Genomic DNA, 23,993 nt, shown 5'->3' on the forward strand with positions numbered 1-23,993 from the left:
TCTTCACAGTTTTTTTTATTAACTGTTTTCATGAATTTCCATGCAACCAGGGTCGGTGGTATTTGTTTTCGGCACACAGAAAACACTGCTTCATCCACACGCCAGGTGCATACAGCCTACCACAGAGCATAGTGCCCTGTACCCAAATCCCCACAACATGACGCAACTGAAACAAAAAGCCAACTTCATGCAATGGGGAAAAACACACACAATCCGATGGCAGGGACTGTAAATTCAGTGTTTTTATGTTTATTTTATTTTTATTCATGTTTATTTTTAAGACACTTGGATATATTTGGAAATCTGTATATTCTTTACCCTGGGATACACCGAAGTAATTACTCACAGTAACCACACAGGATATTTATGAGCTCTACCAATGTTGTCTGCCCTCATTAGCTGAGCTAATGAGCTTACACCGGACTTCGTGTGTGCTGTCCCGACACCAATCAGCCACGGGGGATCCCTGCTGGGGTGGAAAAGACACGCCCCCTGAAGGAGTCCTATTCGGCACACATATATACAGACACACCCACACACACGCAGGAGGAGGGAACTAAAAGGCCTGGGACATGCTGCCTCTGTGAGCGCCTGTGTATCCTGTTGTATTTAAAAAGTATTTATTTTATTTGTTTATTCATTTATTTATTATTTCGTTATATGTTCACATACTTCACAACACAACAGCGCGCAGCAGCGCCGCAGCCTCTGTGTATACTAAAGCGTGCTTTCACGCCACGCACACATAAGTGTGTCCCAGGCCTAAAGCCCACTGCTCAGGGCCGTAACATTATATACGAAATTATCAAGAAACATTTATTCTGCTCAGCATTACTTTTTAAACAATTTGACATTTAACACAAAACAGCTTTATGTGACATACGTTTTAGGGGATTAAAATAGCGGGGGCGTAATTTCATGAATCTAGGTGAATTCGTCTTTTATTTAAATGGTCGAATAACAACGGCAGAAAATGAAACTAATTTCTAACTAAGATCAAAACATTTACACATCTGTACTAAAATCTTCTTCTTCATCAACTCAGACTATGTAGAGATTCTGTTTTTTTTATTGATTGATGATTGATTAATGTTTTTATTATCATTTTAACGTATACACCAAGCTCTACTTAAAATGCGCAAAATATTTTTTAAAATGTCAATAGTATATCATGTAAGGTTTCAGAAGAAGGAGGAAAAGAAATAAGTAATGTGTATGATCACCTGTTTAATAGAACGGAACGACATTTGCTTGCCGGTACCGGAAATTCGTGACTACTTCCGGGTCACAGGACTGGCAAACTACATAACATGGCGAACTACTGTACTTTCCGCGCCATCGTGCTGCACGGAGCGCTGCAACTATATCGGCACAGCCGGACTGGCCCTTCCGTGGCCGCTGTCAGGCTTGTGTCCAACATTGTTCCAGAGGGAAAGAAGGCGGGGATATTAGAATCTACGGAAGAATACAAGTTCGTAGAGCGGCTCATTCCGCCGTCTCGGGTCCACACTCCACCTAAACACGCCGGTCCTGCCCCGTCTGGCTGGATTCCTCCTTCGGATTCACCGCCGTCTTTGCCCTACATGATCCGCCGCTCCCGCATGCACAACATTCCAGTTTACACGGACCTGACCAACGGCAGCCGCAAGTTAACGCTCATACGGAAAGTGGAGGGGGACATTTGGGCTCTGGAAAATGATGTGAAGCAGTTTCTGAAGGAGGTGACAGGAAAAGAGCTGCCTACACAGGTCAACGAGGTCACCATGACTCTGAAAGTCAAAGGTCATTATGATATGGAGCTGAAGGAATGGTTGGCCAAAAAAGGTTTCTAACCCTGGGGTGGTAAAGTGCCAATGAACGTCCAGGACTGAAAGGATCTTGCTTCAGGACCAGGATTCAGCATCTGCTGGGAATTCCATAAATTCACCCTTTACCTATCCCACAGTAATGAAACCGGTTTCAGTCCATATGGGAAGACTGCCAATGACGACTCACTGAACTCTTTCACAACAGAGACGTGAAGCCGTGAGATCACATGGTGTTCTAGTGTATACAATCTATCAATGGAACATTAGATATCATAGCTGAGCAATTGTCTGTTATTTAATTGTTGAACCAGTCAGCAGCAGGGAAAGATTGGCACACCATCTTGAGATTGTGTATTAAAATAAGAAAGAAGGTGGTGATGATTGTTGGAGATTTTGTCTTTCAGTGAATCAAGTGTGTGATGTACTTAAGTTGTATGTTTTATTCAGCCCCAGATGTTATTTAAAATGATAGAACAGCAACGGAAAAAGAAGGATGAAGTCTGAAACAAGTTTAGGTTTAACTTCTGACTTAAAAAAAAAAAAAAGAGTTAATGAAAATGTAAAGATGTTTCTATCAGCAGACCTTTGTATTTTAAAACCGTATCAAACTATCATAGAAGCACTGCTGCTCAACAGTGTTGCCCTGACCTAGAAATATCATTGCAAGGAAACATGTTTGGCATGACAATACAGAAAATACATTTTACTAAAATAAATAAATAAATAAAAAAACTACACCATAGAGTTTGGTTGCTGTTTAAAATAAAGTTTATTGCAAATACAATCTATACCTTTACAGAGCTTTGCTAAGTGCAATGCAAGTTGTAGTGAAAAGGCAGGATCTTGCAATCTTCTTTTACCTTTACAGTCATCCCAACACATCAGACACTCACTGAAGCCATTAGCTCATCCCCATGGAGCTAATTCCAAGGAATATGATGTTGCTAGCATTTTGATGTGAATGACATCATGAACCTAAAATAAACAGTTCTTTAAAGTCAATACTTTCAAAGATAAGTACAGCTCACCCGCAGAGGGCAAATAGCAGCTCTTGCTGCTGAACATTTCATGATACAGTTGTACAGACTCTGCCCATCATATTACATCACTAAGTTTTTCCTACTCTATTAGCCAATCAAAGATCATCCTGAGGATTTGAAGTTGCTGTCATCAGGAATGTCATAGTGACAGAAACGCTCTACTTGATGGGTTCTTCCACTTTTGTTTACTGAAGAGGAAAAAAGAACCTATGTATTAACAACACACAATAAGAAAGTGAGCATGCATGTGGCCATTTCTTTTTTACTTACAGAACATGTGATTCTCTCCTCTTCCCTGGTGGTGAGGATGTGTTTGTAGACTGTTCACTCCCTCGCTCATAAACAGAGAAGTTTCTGATACTTCCTTCAGCATTTCCAGCTCCTGAAAAATAGAAAATAATATCAGTACAACTTACTCCTATGACCCAGGCTTATTATAGCACAGATCTACGGATTCATGTACCGTGTTACAGGCCAGCAGCAGTCGATGTACTCTTTGGAAGACGGCTGTCTCTGTGCTGAAGCTGGGGGAGTCTCTGCTGCAATAAGCATTCAAGTCTGTTTCATAAACATGGCTGAAAGTAGCCATAAGTTGCTGGAGGTCACAAGCTGCCACACGCAATGAGTTTGGAGAGAAGATGATGGGACTCTGTGGCTCATCGATCAGGTATTCACACTAAGAAGAAATGAGAACTTGTTGCTATGATGACATTAAGGTAGTGACATGTCATGTCATGGCATGGATATCCTGCTTCAATTGAAGGCTCTGTTATATTGCGAGGATCATCTACTGCATCATGACTTACCTCAGACTGTGCCTGCTCCAGTGCCGACTGAGTGAACTCAAGAAGGGTACCAACGTCAGCATCATTTTTACTTGACTTAGCAGATGACTTGGTGCCTTTACATAAAGCTCTGAGATTAAGAATGCATAAGAGAGGTTAGGTAATAATAATAGTAAAAAATAAGGGTGTAACGGTACGTGTATCGAACATACTGAAAATATTACCACGCTAAAGTAAAGTGAAACTGCTCGTCACTCATTGTTTCCTTCAGGTGACAGAACACTATCGCAAAGCCCTGTATGTTGTTTTCAAGCCAGAGTAAATTAATCTAACAATTCAGTCAAAATTTTCTACATGCCAAACTTTAATCAATCTTTCATTACTTATTTTCATTTTCCTACCTAAGCCCAGGTATGTTTTCATTTAAAAAGAACCATAATTTTCTTAAGGAATAGTGTTAGGTTTAATTTTTTAAGTTTTGAATTTTACAATGAAAAACCACATACATGTTTTTTTGCTATTTTTGTATATTTGTCCCCAAAAACGTACCAAGCTGTGATTTCAAAATTGAGGTACGAACTGAACTGTGCCTTTAGCGTACAGTTACAACCCTAATAATAACCCTAACAATACACACAAAAATCCACAGAAGTCTCTTTTTGAAAGTGGACTTAAAAGAGAGTGATTACATGCAACAGACCAAAACCTAGGGGAGACCAATATGTTATGTTTACAAGGATAACCAAAGACAGAATACCAACTTCATGTGTGCAGGCCAAGGGTCACATGTGGGTTGGAGCATTTGCATAAGGTGAGGTAGGTTCTCTACTGCATAGAGCTCGTTAAGCAGCAACTCTTCATCCCTTCTGTACCCAGCAGACTTACTACACTTTGGGATCAGAGTCAACAGCTGTTCCAAGAACTGAAGCTGCCTCAGAGGATTTGTATCTCCCTAAACAAATGACGCAAACAAAAAAATGTAATATTTGTGTTGTGTATTATTGTAAAGAATATATAAATATATATATATATAAAAAAGTATTACATCCATACTAGTTGTATGCTTCCCCTCACCCTGATCAGATCCAGGTCACCTGCTCTGCAAAGCATCAGCTCCTGCCCAAGTACAGCCATTTCTTTGTGTACAAAGACAGACCACAGCAGTATAATAGTTTACGTAAAAGTTTCTATCAAAAGACATATGAGACAGTTCAGGAAAATTGATCTTTATAAGACAGCAACCAACCAAACCTTTAATCAAAACATCAGGGTCTTTGGATCTCGTTGACATCCCCTTGGAAGTGGCAAAATTTGGGTTGATTCTATAAAGTAATGGGTCAAGACAGAGCAGAGAGGGATATTTTCATATTTAGATGATTTTTAATAGATAAGAACAGGGAGGATGTTCCGTGTAGTTTGTCTTACCTGCTGCAGATCCATGCTACTATGTCTGTTCGGTGCTGAGAGGGTGTACAAAGCAGGTGCAGCATGTTGTCTGCTTCCTGCAGGTACAGACCATCCACCAAAGGACAGGACACAGCCTCAACAGACAAAACATAGGCAGAGTAATCAGTAATATGCACCACCTTACTCATCTAGGTCCAGCAACAACAGTAAAATGTTGGTGGTTCATGTAGGAAAATAAAACAGATGATCATCATCTCTCTACTCCCAGTGTAAAAGCAGCTACTGAAATACCATAAACTACGACATTACAGTGCCTCACATTGGTTGAGGGATGCCATTACCCAGTTCCAAGGCTCTCTGGCTTGCACTGACTGGGACATTTTTGAGGGAGACTCGAATGATAGAATTTCTGTCATTATAGGCTATATAAACTTCTGCATTAGCTCCACTATCTCCCCACTCAGATAACACAGCTATCATTGGCTTCCTCACAGACGACCACTCTGTTTCGGACTACTGTAACCTGTAACCTAAGCTAACCATCACACGCTTCACCGAGTAATGTGACAGCAAGCACCTCCGCCTCAACGTCACCAAAACAAAAGAGCTAATAAACAGCCCCCCCCCCCCCCCCCCACATCCCATTATTATCAATAACCAAACAGCAGAAACTGGACCATTTTATGTCATGATTTCTTGTAATTTTTTTGTATCTGTAAAGCACTTTGAATTACTCTGTGTACGAATTGTGCTTTATAAATAACCTTGCCTTGCCATATTCTCTGGCCACTTCAGATATATAATTTCCAGCCGTTAACTTCAACTGTTTGAAGGGAAGTGACACAGACGGAGTCCGCTTTTTATCATGGTGCAACACAGTGCTGGATAACACGTTACAATGTGTTTGAAGAAATATTTTTGTTGAGAAACACACAACCCTTAAGCTGGAAAGGAATTCGACATATATGACAGGGAAAGACTGTCAACGAATCACTCAACACCTGAAAAGCTTTAAACGTTACTTAGCCTCTTTTTACCTGCAGTGCTGCATAAACAAACCGTGCAAGGCGATTTTCAGTTGTGTCGCTGCCCGCCATTTTCCAAACATAACAGCGCCGCCGCCTTCTTCTTTTTAGTCTTCTCCGTCTGGGCAGCCTGGGATCGGTATAATTGAGGTCTGCCTCCTACTGGTAGAATATTGGAATTACAAGTGTACTGTGATACAAAGCTTGGATTTGGGGAGGGACATTACTTACGCGTAGCCAAGAAAATGTGTCATTTTACCATATTACTTTTAGTTTTATCAATCTATTTTTTTTTAAATGTAACCAATTAGTTAAGATCGTTTTATAATAAAGTTTAAGTCCTGATCCATACTCCCACTCCAGTTGGTGGCGGTTGTCCACAACTTCGCTATTCCTTAACCTCACGAATACGCGAAGAAGGTGAAACGCAATTTCCGGAATGTGATTGCGTTGGTAGGTGACTAAATCGCGCCTCACGGTAACTTCTTGCACTGCGATATATATATACATGTATGCGCCATATGCTTGTTTTTGTGAGGTATTATTCGGATGAACGTCTTTTCTATGTATATAAGGTGATATATTGAGTCAATTGCGACATCAAAATGAAGAAAAGGAGCTCAGAGAAAAAACGCCATGTGGTTGCCTGGATCAACAAAGCTGAGTGGGACCAGGTTCTAGAGTACCTTTACTCCAAGGATTCTGCCTTACAGAAGTACGCATTGCAGAGAATATCCGCTTGGAAGTGCAGGTTTGCCAGTGGCTGTCCCGTGGCAGTGGACTGCACGGCGGACCTGGTGCGGTGCCAGGTGCTGGACCGGTCGGGACAACTCGACGGAGATGATCTGGTCCTGCTGTACGGAGCGGCTCTGGTGAGGTTTGTCAACCTGATTACTGAGCGACAGCAGGGAAGAGTAGCCCGGTCACTGAGGCGGCTGGCTGGGAACTTGAACATCCCAGAATGGATTGTAGACCTGAGGCATGATTTCACTCACAGGAAACTTCCCGCTTTAAAATGGTGCAGAAAAGGATGTAAGGTGGTTTTGGAATGGCTTCAGCATGAGTACTGGTCCAGGCAGTTGGGAGGAACGTCTAATGAGGACTGGGAGTCACAGTCGGATGGCGAGGATGAGGAGTTTGACCTTAAACGGCAGGAAGATGAGCTCATTGCGAGGCAAAAAGAAATGGAAGCGTACAAGAACGCCCGGGAACTTCTGATTTCCTTTGAAAAGGAGCAGTACCAGTCTTTTGATGGACCTTCTGTAGACAGAGACAAGAGCTTCTTCCCTGCCCCCTTTGCAGAAATGAGCTGGTTGCTTGGTGAGATCAAGCAGTTTGCTTTAGAGTCAAGTGATTTGCTTATTGATGTACTGTTAGAAGATGGCTTTCTGATTCCCACTGCCGAGCAACTCGAAACATTAGGCTGTGACACCTGTGCCAGTGCCAGTCCCAGTCCCTGTCCCACTGAACCCAGACTCCCTCAAACTTTCCTGCATTTTTGGCTGCCTCTCCTGAAGATGATCAACTCACCAGCCTTTGTTCATCTCTTCTTGGAGAGGCTCTTTGTTGAACTGAAGCTACTGACCAAAGAGCAGAATAGTCACAGAGCTTTCTACCTTTCTGCTTGGGTTTCAGAAGTCATGTTTTGTAACAGCAACAAATTTGAGTACCACTTTGAAACAAAGGGGCAGAAGAAGGCCAGAATGAAGGACAGGATTTTTGTAAACCGTATCCATCTGCGGTGGCAGCAGCTACTCACAGCATGCCTGGATGCCCCCTGTATCAGCACTCCTCACTTGCTACAGTTAATCTTGGATGACATGGAGCATCCGCTCCCCTTGGAAACAAGACAAAAGTTGATCCAGCTATGCTCCATCTACACGCAGACTACACACACAGACTTTGAGCCCTCTCAAGCAGAGAAACAACAGCCCATATACACAGTAGAGAATTTGCACGAGAAGCTTCAACAATCACAGAACCACCGCCAACCTTGGCATTCTGAGGCTGACCTGGAGAGGAATGAGTCTTCTAAGGAGTACAAGTGGGCAGATCTTCAGGCTGAAAAGGCCAAGTTGCTTAGAGGTTCTCCGTGGCAACTGTGTACTGATAAAGTTTTGTGGAAGAACTATCCTCTTGGTAAAGTCCCTGGACAGTCAGATGACCCTTCATCCCTCATGGTGGCAAACTACTCAACAATGACTGTCTTTGACCAACCAGTGGAGATGGAGAGCAACACAACACGAAGTGTCCCAGGGGTCTCTGCTCCAGCAAGAACAGCTGAGGGCCTTCTTTGGAATCACAGTGATGTTAATAAGCTGAAGTCTGGGCTGCAACTTTTTTAACACATTTGTGATGCACTTGTGCTGTCTGATGATTCCGATTATTTAACAGTTTAACAAAATAAACTAAATTTTTGATATTGATTAAAACAGTCAACAATTTAACGTGGACTTAAAATAAATATGTCAAGCAGTTGATTTACTGATTTTAGCATTGCAATACATAAAGCTATTATCTGTGTGACTTATAAGGCAGGACCACCACACCGGTTCCTGCTTTGTCACTGAGGATTTTTTGTTTTTCTCTTATATGATTTAGGATTACACCAAATTACTGAAATGTATAGGCTGATTTTTCAAATACTGATTTTTTTTTTTATTTTTTTTTTAAATAATATCCCAGAGCATGAGGTGATGTCGTCAGTCCACCTGAACAGTCCAAATATTGTATATTACAGGCAGAAGGATTCCACAGCTCTAATTTATAGCATTTACAAAACATTATTTGCATGCAGTCTCTGCAATATTTTCTGTATATAGCTTAGACAAAAGTTGAACTAGTGCAGATATTTAACACATATGGAACATCATCCACTGCATGCGGTAAAACAAGACTATGATAGAAATGGGCATGGCAGTGAAATTTATTCACTGCGATGTTGTCAGACACCTCTCTTAAACCTGCCATGCAAGTCTACTTGGTCAGTCAATACATGTGGGTTTTTTTTTTGTGTAAATACATTTAATTTGAATGCCTTCTAAAAGGGGGGGGGGTGTTGTAAGCACTGGGTGTTTTTTTTTTTTTTTTTTTTTTTCTTCTTCTATTGTGCACGTGTGTTTAAAAAAAAACAAACAAACAAAAAACACCTTTACTGAGGGAATGTGATTAATTTCTTTTTCACTGTATGGGAGGCGTCCCAAATTCTGGTAATGGAGGGCTTTTACCCTGCATGTTCTTAGTTTGACAAATACAAAGTTTTTTCTTCTATGTGTTTTGTAATTTTTTTTTGTGTCAAAAATTTCCTGTGGTCATTTCTTGAAAGGTGTGAGGCTACATCACTCCGTCATGTTGAAATTGTATTGTTCTTATCAGTTAAACTGTTATCTTTCTAAATCAGAGGGAAACAATATTGTATAGAAGAAAATCAATGTTGAATGGCGGCAATACTCAGATCAGGAAACAAAGGGAAGACATCTTCATACAATACAAAATAGAGTGGGTATTGAGAGATACAGAGGAGGAAATAGAAGTCTAATGGTAGCAATGAGTAGAATCAGAATAGGACACAGTAATTTAAACAGCAGACTATGTAATTGGAAAACATCCAAATGGTATGTGTGACATCAGTAAAACAGCTGAAAAAGTATAGAAGTTATAACAAGCAAAGACTAAGCATCTTGGCAGGGATGGGAAAAGTAGGAATGATAGGGACGGATCTTAAAAGTATTCTGGAATGTGGGGAAAGAGGGCAAGGCCGGAGATATTTATTTGAATTTCTTTTAAGAGCTGGATTGATAAGGAGAATCCAAACAATAGATAAAGTTAGTTCCAGTAGGTGGCAGTAATGGAACTAATAGGATGCCAGATGCGTTAAAATCTCAAAGAAGAAGAACAAGAAGTTCAACTTTTATATTGAAGGGTTTCTCCGGAAGTGACCTAGCAGATCGACGGTGTTCTGCATTTGAAAGCGCGTATTTGTTCGTTTTCCTGCGATTTCTCAACGACTCGAAGCACATTGATTTCCAAACATCGTCTCATCGAGGGATTGGGTTTTTGGAGCTATTTTCTATTGTACTTATTTTATAAAGAGCACGGTAAGCTGTTGGTCTATTTCAAGAAATGCGTCACGCATGACCTTTTTTTAACGTAAGTGCCTCATGGCCTCTCAGCCTCTGCTGGCGTTTATGGAGATTGAATGTGAACATGTCGGTTACACAATTGCACATGTTAACGTTTTTAGTTTTTTTGGAACGGGGCGTGGATAAGTATGTCTTAATTTAAGTTCATGTTATACTGAATAAATTATCACTGCGCGTTAGAGAAAGTGTGCTACCCAAAGCCTTGTTGACAAGGTTATGCTTAAGGTGTTTCGAGGTAATAAATAACATATTTCAATCTTTGTAGATTGTGTTATTGATAGGATTGATAGGGAAGTACGCGACAGGGTGAAAAAGAGGCCATCCGCCGCTCAACGTCGTAAATGTACCAATGCTAATGCTAACGGGCCTAACATAAGGAACGAAGGCAGTTACGTTGCTAATACGTTTCGCCAATACACGCCTTTTAGAAAATGGGAGTTTCCAGGCTCAGAAAGTTACGTATACGACATTATGAATGTTTTTATGGATTAAACATTTAAATGATAGCTGTATTACTAGATTAGACGTAATTTTGCCCGATAGTTTTTTTTTTTTTTGTTCTGGTTGCATAACTATCATAAAGCTATTTAAAGTATAGTATTTTAAATGTCTTAATCTACCCCAGGGTCTTGGATTGAAGTGAAAATGCAGTTTCTTGCTATGTAATTTTTTTATTTTTCGATTCAAAGAAAAGTACTCTTAGGTTTTAGCTGAGAACCTTTCTGGTCCCACCCTGACTGAAGCTGGCATGCTTTTCTTTGCAATGTCTTATTAGTATACACACAGTGTTGCACGCTAACAGTATATTTCTTTCGCTCCACAGGTGATAAATTCGGACATCATCTGTAAACTGCTTATGACCCACTGCCAAGCCACAATGATTACAAGAAGAAGAGGCAGCATAATCAACACAGTGCCTCTTGAGGTTGAAGTGGCAGATGCATTGGAAACAGTAGAATGTCTGCCAAGTCCTGTTATGGAGTTCCCAACTGACAGTATTGACACTAGTGGAATAGAGTTAGATGACCTGTTTGGAATTGAAGGATGGACACTGGAAAGAGAGTCTCCCGTCTCTGACATGGAATTGGCTGATCTTGGTATCTACTGTGCAAAGGATAGAGATTTTCGGATTGAAGCTTCAACAGCCTCATCTCCAGAGAGAATGTCATCGCATTTGAAAATCAAGAACAAACAAAACCAGTCAGCAAGTATGATAAATAAAAATGCAATCGCTGCCCGACTGAACCGACTCAAGAAGAAAGAATATGTCAACAGCCTGGAGAAGAAAGTTGGCATCCTATCAACAGAAAACAATGCACTCAAAGAGAAAAATTCTCAGCTGACCAACAGAGTGGAAGAACTGGAAAATGAGACCAGGTACCTGAGAGCTGTGCTGGCCAATGAGAGCATGTTAGCCCAGCTCTTGTCCAGGCTGAGCGGTATGAATGGGATGAAATTATCTTCCTCGCTTTTCCAGGGGCCTGACCCAAACGACCACGACTATGCCCTACCAAGGAAGTGCGTGAAAGTGGAGGAGAAAGAGATATCTGGTGGTGTGTGTCTGCATGTGGACAAGAACCATGTCTCAGTGGAGTTCTGCACCAAGTGTGCAGAGAGTGCAGCCACATCGCTGACAATGTAGGGTCAAATACTTATCTCTGTTTTCAGTTATTGAGACTGGCTCAGTATACTGAACCTGAGGGTGGAGCAACACTGTTGATTTTAAGAACTGCTGAATGTGCATGTGTTTTGTTTGATGGATTGAGTACACGTTACTGCTAAACCTTGTTGACAGTTTCTTCTAGGTAATGGTTGATCTTCCATGCGGGATGAGTGGCTTTCTGAACACCTTTACCTACTTGACTCCATGGTAAGGATCAGATGAGAAGACTTTTTTTCAATGGCTTGACGTGTTCAGCAGCAACCTTAAGTACTTCTGTCTTTAGGAAGTTCTTGTTCCAAGATAGTGGATGATTCTCTGTATCATTTCTGTTGTTAATGCTCTACTGTTATAAGAGTTGAATTTATTTTATTTAACATGTAACTAAGAGTTAAGACAAAGAATCCTCAAGGCTAAGATGTTAAAATGAAGGTGAAGGTCCACAAAGAGATATTGAATCAGCAGTCAAATTGGAACAATTCAAAAGAAGCAAGATAAGTGTTCATAATTTTGATAACAGCTCATTTCTTTGTGAACCTGCACTGCTGTACAAAAAATACAATTATTTAGCACCACCTATTTTTCTTTATGCTAAAGTGGAATCTGCTGGTGGAAGGCGAAGAGACTGGACAAGCTGCTGCAACGTGCCCTGGTATTTTTTTAAAGGTAGTATCGGTAACAAATGGTATACCTGACCCAATTTTACCAAAACTCCACAACATATGTAGGTATGGGCAGTTTAGCTCATGCAGCATTTTTGGGAAGGGGCTGACTACAGCTGCTTTATTGCTGAGAGCAATGCTACCAGAGGCTAGTCTCAGAATCATGTCTAGTATATATTTACATTTATACAGTAAATACATTCTTAATGATCTGCTTTAAGTAATGGTATTTCCCATTTTGGTGAAGTGGAATGAAATGTAAATGTGTACATAACTTTCAATACATTTTGTTTTGAAGTAATTGAAGTTTTGAGAAATGTTGGAAAAATAAATCATATTTTAATTAAGTTTGAGTTATAAATGTCAGCTCTGTGTCTAGCTCTGTACTGTTGATATTAATGCATTTCTCTTTCTCTTTCTGAACAGCAAAGCTCTCTGCCGATAAACATCTTACTTTTCCTGATCATTTGGGTCAAGTCTGGTAAAGGTTGTCAAAAAAAATGACCAAGACTTCATTTGATGAAAGTACAAAACCCAGAGTTTGAGAGTGCCCACAAATATTTACTGAACAGCCTCTGTGTCTAGCCCCATTTTCTTCAAATAATTTGCGTGCGTTAAATCCAGTCATTGAAACTTTCCTGGGTCAAGTGAAGCCTTGACGTGTTTTCACTACCACTCATCAGCGAATCACAGCCCCCACTGAGATGTTCCTGCTTGGTTGTAGGGGTACATTTGGGAAGACTGTAATGGTTTCAACCCCATTTTTGTTTGTGTTGGTTTGTCAATGGCCAGAGCTAGAACTCAGGATCCATGTGTTTTTAAAACACATCACGCTGCATATACACTGGAGTCCACCTTACTCTGCAATTTCAGTCTCCAAAAGGAGGCAAATGTAAATGGATAACCCTGGTAAAGTTCGAAAACTCCAGGGTTGTGTTGTACCCTGGACAGATAGAAACAGAGACAGCCACAGCAACACAATGACAGGCTCTTCGAGAGCCAGCCTACTTAAAACCAGATTTGGGTATATTCTTCCAGCAGGCTAGTTTGAGGATGTGCTGTCAGATTAAAAACTGCAGCATCAGTTGTACTGACCAGAGTGGAAGAGTCTGCATAACCCCCGCACCCACCCACCCTTGCTGTTCACTGGTTGACACGTCTGATATTTCTTGGAACCCAGCACCCTTCATATAATGGGTTAAATGCAGTACTAATGAATTGTACATTAAGTAGACAGTCTGCTAGGTATAGGGCTTGAGGGCTAATAAGGAACCACATAGTTCACCTCTAGCATGGATTAACTATAAAGCCCAAAAGTATAAACTGTATAAATACCTACTGCACCAATGCAATTATGAAATGCATATTGGAAATGAAAAGATGTGACTGTTTGCATATTGTTGATGGTGAACACAATTTACACATGAGCTCAACCCAATAGTGATCCAAAACATGGTGGCCAATAAAAGATGTTGGAATAACATCAAGCTGCTCCCTTCAGCAGTGTTGTTGAACCATGCAACAGTATATTATTAACACAAAATAACCAATTTTTGAAGAATTTTCCCCTCCAGAAACACAACAAAAATTTCCAGAAATATATTGAACAGTGCCATGTGCTGCTCTGTCTCTCTGGTCATAGTGGGCTAAGATGTGATTACATAATTTGGTAGTCTTTATGATTTATTTTTTTTCTTTTTTAGAGTACAAAAAACAAGTAGACATTCAATTGGTGAGTTTGTTTTTCTCATTTTAGAACGGTACACACTAAAAACTGCTGTCAGTGGGGTAGTCACTATATCACCTGCTAGGCGCTGGGTCAAAAGTACCCAAGACCCTGGGGTCACAAATTTGGTTGACGGCATCACAGAGCACACTTACTAGTGTGTGTACATGTGTATGCATGAGCACGATGGAGAGAGAAAAGGATGAAGGAGTGTGTGTGTCAGAGAGAAAGGTATGAAGGAGGAAGAGTGTGTGCATTTGTGTGCGAAACAGATGGGAGATGCAAGTGAGTGAGACAGGGGGGGCAGGGTTCAAGGTGTGTATGTGTGTACAGGAGAGAGATAATGACTGTAAGGTCTACATGTCACTGCTTTACCACCACAAAATGCTAACATTAAAGGTTGAATATGGAGAATGAGCAGAATACGACCATCTATTGATCAGAGATAGGAGTTACAACAACAGAAAATAATTCCTGCAGTTGGTTGCTTAGTGTAAAACCGTTGCAAGGGACACCGCTCTGATCAGAGTAGCTGAGGGGAAGAACAATGCATGATATTTGTTTCATATATATATATATATATATATATATATATATATATATATATCCCTATAAATACAAAATTCCAAGTTGATTTAAATGAAAATATTTAGCAGTATTAATTGGTTTGTATAATTATTAAACTTAATATATTGAGTTTATGACACCTGATTCCAATTTGATTTAATTCTAAGCCAGTAGCAATATTAATTTTGACAAACAAAAAAACAAATGACAAAATTGCATTCTCTTTCTCTTTTTTTATTTTGCTGTAGAAGTTTTAACTTCAAACTACACCATGACATTCATTGAACATATAACCAGATGTTTCCAACCTCTCTGTCTGTAATAGTTCTGTAATAGTCAGTATTTTTAAGTCTAGTGAAGGAATGCTATGCCTTACTCAAAACTCAGGTTGGAAGGCCCATGCATTAACAGACAGGACAACAACCTTAAATCATTAGCTCCTGAGAACATATTTCACATAAACGATGAAAAGGTTTTTTCAGCTGTTTAACAACAGCACTTCTGATGCTTAAACAACAAATTACATCAAAATATAGACGATCTGGATGAATATGCTGGGTATCCCTCTATTTTAATTAAACTTAAACATATACCGCTCTAAAAGTTTGAAAAAATGGCAGCAGAAAAAGTCACCATTCAAAACCACATCCTGAGTTAAAAATACTGACAGTGGGGCAACTAAAAACTTTTCTTAATACCAGGACATGATAAATATACAATCATCTTATTTATCAGGATTTTTACTAGACAGAAATATAATATTCCAAGAATAAGCTACAAATTGCTGAAATTTTAAAAGATTTTTGCTTTGAACACAAACTGTGCTGCTCTGACCTGCTGATACATTGGTTTAAAAAACCTGGTTGACATGTTTTGCACTTTATCTGACAACATTGGCACTGATATCATGGGTCGTTGATCCAGTTGCAGCAACACACTTTTCTAAAGGCGTAATATTAAAAACTAACCACTTGATATCTGGAGCAGTAGCATAACTGCTTGAAGCCCCATTTTAGACTTGGAGCTGACTTTTCAGTGTCTGAATTTTGGGTGCCAGCTCAGTTTTCCTGAGGTTGAGCATCACCTGTTGGACAAAGTAGAAAGTGTTCTTCATGTACTTGGGATAATCTAGGTACAGGGCGTAAATAAATCCAAAAAGGACACAGAAGGCCTGAGGAAGGTTTGCCAGCTCATCCATCACCACACTCCCTTCCAGGATGATTCCTACTCTAGATGCATTCTTCTGAGGACTTTCATCATCAATGCATACAATTCCTACTGGAGTCTTGACTGTACAAGTCCTTGCCAGTTATATCCTGACAAGAGAAAGAACTAGAAAGACAAGTAGAGGACACAACCATGAAAGTTAGATGCTTACAAGGAAAAGCTTTAGAGAAAATAATTGTCAAAGGACAATAAAGACTGACCATATTTGGATCAGTACATTACAAGTACTGACTGCAAAACTGTCAGTTTGGTAGCTTGACTAAGGAATTTATTAGGCTTTACACGATCAGGATTTTAGGGGCCAATCACCGACAGAGTAGTGACATCATTACAGTGAAGTTGATAAGATCTTAAATGTTCCATGTACCAAACTGTCATCTTCTGGCAAACAAAGAGAATATCTGCATTAGCTGCAAAAATTTTTTTTGATCTGAACGAATTTAGGGAGACCTGAGCATGAGCCAGCAGAGAGTATCATGCCTGAATAATACTTGATTCCATCTACACACAGAGATGACACAGCAAGCACTGACCTTGGTGTTGTTTTGAGCAAGAACTGTCTGAACACTCAAAGAGGCAAGCAAAATTGGGGTAACCTTTGTCATCTCAATTGATGGTCTGAAAAATTAACTACAGTCAAGATGGTAACTGATTGTTTTCTGGTGTTTGGTAGCAAGTGTCATGGCAACATTCTTGAAGTTTTGAGTAGTGCCAGTTGCCCTTTTAAAGAACTAGTGCTTTCCTTCAAAACGCATTGTCCAAATCTCAGACAGGGGACCAAATTTTCTTATAAGCTCAGGGTAGTGCTCAACATAGTGGTGCTTTGGCCTTAGACGAAAACCTGGAAATACTGACTGTAGCAAGCGTCTGTGCTCTGCTATCTTACACTCCAGGAAATGCAGTGTCTCTTCAGTATGCCTTGGTGCTGCAGCAAGTTCAGTGATGTCTTTGAGGAGCATGAGAGTTTCCCAAGTGTTGTCACCCTCAGGGACACAGTAGCCAACAAGAAATAGAAGGATTCTTATGAGACACCAATTCTCGTGCATTTCCACCAATGTCCCTTTGGCAGAAAATACCTTTCCAATCATCTGAGATCGGTCTGTTTTGTCAGTAAATGTGTAACTAAAATGCCCGATAGTCTGATTAAGCATATCTAATGTGAAATACCTCTTGCTTATCAGGTCTGTAAGACACAGGGACAATTCAGCTGGAACAATGCCTTCCAAGATATCGTGTAAGATGTCAGGAGGGTACCCACTGACCACATGAAATTGCTTGAGATTCTCTCTTAAAGGACATGCACCTTTCGCACCTTAGGTCCTACTTAATCCTGGGTCCTTGCTCACCTCCTGCAACTGCTTATCATGGTACTCTTTGTCTCTGAGTTGAAAGAAACCAGAACATACCTCCTGTTGTTGAGCATCACTACTGCTGGCTGAACAGAATCTGCAGAAGTTGTTGACAGCAAAGCTCTCCAGGAACCCTGCAAGGGAGTGGGCACCAAGATTATTAGCTGCAACAAACAAAACCGTGCCTTTCACACTTGCACCGAGTTGCTCAAGGTAAACACCATTTTGGTCCAGCAACTGTAGGTCATACATGAGAGGTTGCAGAACCTTTGCATAACCACACTCTTTGACTGTGGAGGTATTGCACATTTGCATACACATTTTGTGTTTCAGCTTTGATGTTCCAAGAGGATTGGCTACTTTGAAGTCATCAATGTAAAGGCCATGAGCAATTTTGAACTCGTCCCTTGCAAGTAGTGAATTTTCAGTAGAGTACTGCCCATCTGTGTATGATCTGTATTCATTTGGGATGTGGACATTTTCTGACATAGCTTTGTCTAAAACATAATTTTTCTTCAGCAGCTTCTGTAACATGGGAATAATGGGATCGTATGCAAGAGATTTTCTGCCTTGTTTTACAACATATTCAATGGTATTTACCAATGGAAACTCTCTGCGTACATGTACTCACTAACTTCTTCTAAGTCCTCCATATCGCCTGCATCTGACATTTGCTCTTGTGCATCCCGACTGTCATGGCTTACAATATGATCATCACCAATGATTTCTGCCTTAAACCTCTTCCAGTTCTGTTCCTTGTGTACTTTACTCTTGTGTGCTTTGAAAGTGGAGTAAATACTACTTTCAAAGTTACAGTCTTTGTAAGGGCACCTGACTTTATGGTTTACTTTTAGATGTGCAGAGTGCAGGTGAGTAAACAAGGCTTTCTCAGAACAAGATTCAGCAAACCCACATGACAAACAGCTAAACTAAGCTATGTTACTATCTACACCTGGTGGCTGATCTGGAGTTTTGGTGTGAATGTGGGATAAGTGCACTTTTAGTGCATTTATTGATTTAAATGTACATAGGCATCCCTGATGTAAACAAGGAAATGGTTCTGTTCTTGCATGTTTTAGTCTATAATGTTTAAATAGTTTTGCTTTTTTTTTCACAGCTGCTGTTCTTTGTATCTGCACTTCCAAAGCATTGTAATCAAGGGTGTAACTTTGGCTTAAAATGAAAAAAAAAAAAAAACTCCCTACACACTTATGTTGAAAACTCACCAATCTATGATAAAAATCAAATTAATGAGAGCAAATGAAACATTGAGGAAAACCTCACTAATTTACAAGATAAGTTAAAGAAAAATCTCACAAATGCAGGAAAAAATCTTCACTGATAATGGTGATTAATGGCAGTTATGTGCAGTGACGGCCCTGTTCAATTCAGTGATTTAAAAAAAAAAAATCCTGCTTCTACATGGTGTTGATGGCTTGTGGTTAAAAATAAAATTGTAAAGTGGATGGGACATAAAGAAGATTTCAAAAAGGAAATGTCACCCTGATCCCTGAAAACTAAACCCTAAGTTACAATAAATCTATATTTTGATACTGCAAACTTAAAGTATATTGGGCGCTGCAATTTTAACTCTGCCTATGTTCCCTTCAGGTTAGCTAAGATTAAGTACATTTACTTTATGAATGCCAATAGTCAAGCGACCTACACAGTTTACATTAAAATGTCATAGCTTTATCCCATGCATTAAGCAACTTCACTAGATTTCTGGTTGTTTGTTTCAAATAATTAACCTCAAGCTAACTGCAAAGTCCATGCTAACAGTATACTGAAGAATCTCTTGGCAGATGCAACTGTCAGAAGAATGGTCCAGAATACTTTGAGGGCTAATGTCAAATTTGGGAACACCATATCAAGACTCTCTTGTATGAGGAAATTTAACTTCTCAAGAGCCTTGTAACCCTTCAGGAGATGGCTTGCTGGGTATATTTCTTGAATTATACCTCTGGAAACATCACAGGTAGTCAGAGCATATCTGGTAACTGATTCCTCCAGCTCAGCTTTTGTCATGTGATCCATTTTAGTGATGAATTTGAATTTCTAAGACACTAGCTGAAGATTGGAAAACCTATCAGACAACTCTTGCAGGACTGTGTCTACGATGACATTGAAAACCATGCACCTAAAGTGCCTCTCAGGTTCCTTTTCATGATGACCAGTGCTGGAATTATCATCTTGGAACCTCTTTTGCTTCCTAAAACACCTCTCTTGGAAATCTGGAGAAGCATCCATTTCAATGTCAAGTGACTTCTAAAAACCCTCCTCTCTATATTTGAGCAAAACTCTTTCATAGAATCAATCACTCTAATGGTTGTGTCCATTGAGACATCTGCTGCTTGTAGCGCCTTGTTTGCAAAGTTGATCTCTGGCAATAAGTCATACCAAACCAAGAGACACACAAGGAACTCTATCCTTACAATCTCAACAGACAGTGGCTTAGCCTCTGAGACAATTTTGCTGTCTCCCGCCACTGATGTCAACAAATTCCTGGAGAATGTCCCACCTCTCTCTGTGCCTAGAGAAGGTGCGCTCTATTAATTAACAGTTAGTATTTCGTGCGCACGTTATATATTTTCCCCCATGTCATGTCTGGGGCTCTGTAGTGTAGCGCTTATCACAAACCCATCACAGATGACATAAAAAGTGCCTGAATACACTTCTTGTATTAAACTCAAATTAACCATCTACAATATTATGACTCAGAGATATGGGAAAAGGAAAACATGTTTTAAAAAAACAACAACAATTCACTAGGGAGGAAGTTAAACAGGCTACACTGTGTTCAGACTAAACAAGGAATTTACCCATGTTCTCAGCTTATTAGTCTATGAGTGCAGTGTCTGGGTGTAGTTTGGATGACATACTGACAGGTCTAACGACATGGCCAGCTCTAGTCCTGGCACAGTTTCAGGACATGGATCATGCACAACTGTTTGAGAAGTGTGCGCTGGGTCACTTTGGGGGACACCTCTAGCTGAAGATGAATCATTGGCACACACATCTTCACAGGTATTATCAGTCATACAGGTGTCCACAGGTGGTATTAAAATTTTGGGCAAATGATGCGTGTCCACCAAAGGTATCTGAGACCCAGTGCTGAGTGCAGGCAGTATGGTCCACTGTATAGTCAGGTGTGAGTTGCTCACTGGAGCGATTCACATCTTCATTCTCATCTGAAGCGCAGGAGGGAGTGAGAGAGGTACAGTCAGATTGTGTGTGTTGCTCGGTGGAGAGATCAGCAGCCTCATTCTCATCTGAAGCATGATGAAGCAGGATGAGCTCCGTGAGGTACTTTCAGCAGCATCAAGCAGGACTGACAGGAAGTTTACACAAAGCAACAAGTTACAGTGGACAACTTTTTTCTGACCTGAGATGGAAGCATCCGACCCCCACCTCAAAGGTGTGGGTCTGAAGATTGCTGCTGACTACGGTGTAGACCACATCCCCACATCGGTCTGCCAACTTTCTTCGACCTCTCTCTCCCTTGTTTGCTAGGATAACTCTGTCACAGATCAAGATTCAGTCTCCACTCCTTTGACTCTCCTGTTGTATATTTTGGCCTGCCACCGTTGCTCATCATTGGCATGTTTCTCTGCCATTATCATGGCTTCATGGAGATGTTTTTTCAGCTCCTCAATGTACTGTGGGAATGAAACGTCACTGTTGTCTCTCAGAGCACATTTGAACAGAACGTCGACAGGGAGGCGGGGGACTCAGCCAAACATGAGATAGATAGGTGGAAATCCAGTCGTCTCATGGATGGTGCAATTGTACATGAATGTCAAAGTGTGTAGCTTCTGAGGGCAAACATGTTTTGCTCGTGGTGGGAGAGTTCTAATCATATTCCCCAATGCACGGTTGAAGCGCTCAGCAGATGCGTTTCCCATTGGATGACAGGCTGTAGTGTGGGACTTTTTTACACCGGAAACCTGAAGAAGGGCTGACTCACTCTCATAGTTGGCACCTTGATTTGAGTGTATTCTTTCAGGGAAACTGTAATAGCAGAAGAAGTTATCCCACAGTTTCTATACTACTTGGTGGCTGTCTGGTCAGGGCAGTAGTAAAGCATCCTCTCTTCATGACAAGGGGACAATGTACTGATGGCTCGTATTCCTGGTGATTGGATCTTTAGACACACAGTACAGGATACCATCTTCTATCACCAATTTTTCCCACTGCCTCATAAGTCTCAGAGCACTCACAGTTTCCTTGGGCCTCTCGCTCCTTGATGTTCTGCAATGTTGCTCAACATAGAATATCGCTCTTCCTAGGTCAGCATCTTCCCGCTATCTTTCTCTGAGATCTTGCTTGGAGATAGATGGTAATACGTCTTGACCAGTGGACATTACACTCTGGATGTGGTCAACCAGCACTGAAGATCTGATTCTCACAGCTGTACCCCAGTCATTATGACAGCTGAGGAGAGCTGACACCTCTTCTGCAGATAGGGAGCTGACTGATGGAGCTGATTTCTCAGGCGCTGCCACCTTGCCTTTCCGTGAAGGTTTGCAGACAGCTTGATGAACATTTGACTACCTGAAGACCTCTTGAATATCTCCTTCAGCTTGACTCTCAAATTCCTTTAGTAGACATCTGTATGGCTCATGGATTAGGCGCTCACTGATCTTCTTCCCTGCAAACGGCTCTCGACTAAGGGCATCAGCAACAACATTTTTTGGCCCAGGGACATATTTGATGTCAAACTCATAGGCAGCTAGCTTTGCCACCCAGCGCGGCTCACATGCATCTAATTTTGGTTTGGTGAGGATATGGGCAAGGGGGTTGTTGTCTGTCCAAGCAGTGAAAACATGACCCTTAAACCAATGGCTGAATTTCTCACAAATTGCCCATGTCAGAGCCAGGAACTCTTACCAGTGAGCAGGGTAATTACTCTGGGCCTTTTTCAAGGTCTTACTAGCTAAGGCTAAGAGATGAGCCAGTTCATCACCTGGAATATCTTGGGATAGCACAGCACCTAAGCCATCAGACGAGGCGTTGGTGGAGAGGATGAATGGCTTGGAGAAGGTGAGTCACTATGACATTACAGGGCATCTTTACGGTTTTGTAGAGCTTTGTTACATTCAGGGCTCTAGTCTGCAGCTGTCAGCTTTTAATAAGTACCCACATGCTTACGAGCTCTGCTTTTGTTTGTCTTGTTGTTCTTTGTTTCAGATGCCAATCCGAAGAGAGGCTTTGCTACAGTGGAGCAGTTTGGAATGAAGCATTGGTACCACATGGCCAGGCCCAGGACAGACTTGATTTTCTTAGGGCATGGTGTTTGGCCGTCAGGAAACATCAAGTCTGGCTTGGACACCTTAGTTATGGTTTCTACTTTGGCAGGGTACGTTGACACACCACTGCTATTAATGATGTGGCTCAGGAAATGGACTGAGTGGCGGAGAAGGTGGCACTTCTTGGGGGCCAGCTTAAGGTTGGGCGCCTGCAACCGCTCAAAGACCATCTCAAGTCTCTTTACAGCCTCCTCCTCATTAGGTGCGAAAACCAGCAAGTCATTGAGATAGTAGAGCAAGCTCATGATCTCCAAATATCATCATCATTCGCATGAAGCTTGCCGGGCTGTTACACAGTCCTTGAGGGATCCTGTTATACTCATGAAGGCCAACAGGTGAGGAAAAGGCAGTGAACTTCTTGTGCTCTTCATGAAGGGGGATGTTGTAGAACCCAGACATAGGATCCATAGTGCTGTACAGCGCATTACTTTCCAGAGGAGCAAGGCAATCTGCCTGATGTGGAAGCTGGTGTGCGTCTTTCTGTACGAGCATTGAGCCAGCGAAAATCAGTGCAGTTCTCCATTTCTCTTCCAGACTAAGACAAGTGGTGAAGTAAACTCACTACATGACTTTTTGATGATGCCCTTCTCTTCCATTTCATTTAGTGTCATCCGTAGCTTTTGTTAGTGAGCTGGCAGCACACACCTGTAAGGGAATTCGAAAGGTCTCTCATCCACTAGGTGGATTTTATGAACAAAGTCCTTCACTTTACTGCAGACTAGTCTGTGTTTTGAGAAGACGTCAGAATATTTCATAACAAGTGTGCACATCATTTTTTTATAGCAACTTGTCGCCTCACAGGAATCAAGATACAAATCACTCAAGCCGCATTCTGCCATGGCTTCAGCCATGTCAGACAATCTGACTGTTCAGCTGTAACATGTTTCTCTTGATTGTAATTGACCTATTCTGTTGGGTTTATGACCTTCATAGGGACCCCACAGCGGAGTCACCACTCTGCCAACAAGAACATTTCTTGGAATAGTACGAAACTGTGTTGGCTCAACAACCACAGCGCAGCCTAGGGGCCCACGTGACTTCTCTGGGAGCTTCCCCCACACCAGATGTTCATGTCCAAGTAAGTGTTACAGCACTGGTGAATTTGACTGTGCCCACGATGTCGGGCACGTCTTCACCTTTCCACTGATGAACACCGGCCAGCATGGCAAGGAAGTCGTTGTGCCCTCCAGTGTTAGGACCAGTCATTTAAGAGATTATTTCCCAGTATTTGTCTGACTCCTTTAGTTTACGTGTCAGATACTTGATTACATTTGTCCCTATCATGA

At 41.1% G+C, this 23,993-nt stretch overlaps 4 protein-coding genes across 4 annotated transcripts; 3 read left to right on the plus strand and 1 right to left on the minus strand.

The window, feature by feature from the left end:
• The first annotated feature begins 1,299 nt into the window (after positions 1-1,299).
• On the plus strand, positions 1,300-2,406 carry mrpl49 (mitochondrial ribosomal protein L49). The gene has a single exon (XM_029506380.1). It carries the CDS (start codon positions 1,311-1,313, stop codon positions 1,830-1,832), a length of 522 nt encoding a protein of 173 aa, XP_029362240.1. The 5' UTR covers positions 1,300-1,310; the 3' UTR covers positions 1,833-2,406.
• Positions 2,407-2,564: 158 nt separating this feature from the next.
• haus7 (HAUS augmin-like complex, subunit 7) lies at positions 2,565-6,164 on the minus strand. Its single transcript, XM_029506379.1, has 9 exons — positions 6,078-6,164; positions 5,059-5,174; positions 4,885-4,955; positions 4,708-4,769; positions 4,395-4,585; positions 3,655-3,763; positions 3,312-3,524; positions 3,119-3,230; positions 2,565-3,036 (listed from the first exon to the last, which is right to left on the minus strand). The coding sequence occupies exons 1-9, from the start codon at positions 6,135-6,137 to the stop codon at positions 2,951-2,953; spliced, it is 1,020 nt and encodes a 339-aa protein (XP_029362239.1). The 5' UTR covers positions 6,138-6,164; the 3' UTR covers positions 2,565-2,950.
• Positions 6,165-6,507: 343 nt separating this feature from the next.
• On the plus strand, positions 6,508-9,335 carry las1l (LAS1 like ribosome biogenesis factor). Its single transcript, XM_029506825.1, has one exon. It carries the CDS (start codon positions 6,671-6,673, stop codon positions 8,408-8,410), a length of 1,740 nt encoding a protein of 579 aa, XP_029362685.1. The 5' UTR covers positions 6,508-6,670; the 3' UTR covers positions 8,411-9,335.
• Positions 9,336-9,999: 664 nt separating this feature from the next.
• Positions 10,000-14,845, plus strand: crebzf (CREB/ATF bZIP transcription factor). Its single transcript, XM_029506600.1, has 4 exons — positions 10,000-10,162; positions 11,031-11,845; positions 12,003-12,077; positions 12,465-14,845. Exons 2-3 carry the CDS (start codon positions 11,064-11,066, stop codon positions 12,010-12,012), a joined length of 792 nt encoding a protein of 263 aa, XP_029362460.1. The 5' UTR covers positions 10,000-10,162; positions 11,031-11,063; the 3' UTR covers positions 12,013-12,077; positions 12,465-14,845.
• The last annotated feature ends 9,148 nt before the right edge of the window (positions 14,846-23,993 follow it).

The sequence above is a fragment of the Echeneis naucrates genome, chromosome 7 (genome assembly GCF_900963305.1).
Source record: "Echeneis naucrates chromosome 7, fEcheNa1.1, whole genome shotgun sequence".
In the NCBI taxonomy this organism is placed as follows: Eukaryota; Metazoa; Chordata; class Actinopteri; order Carangiformes; family Echeneidae; genus Echeneis; species Echeneis naucrates.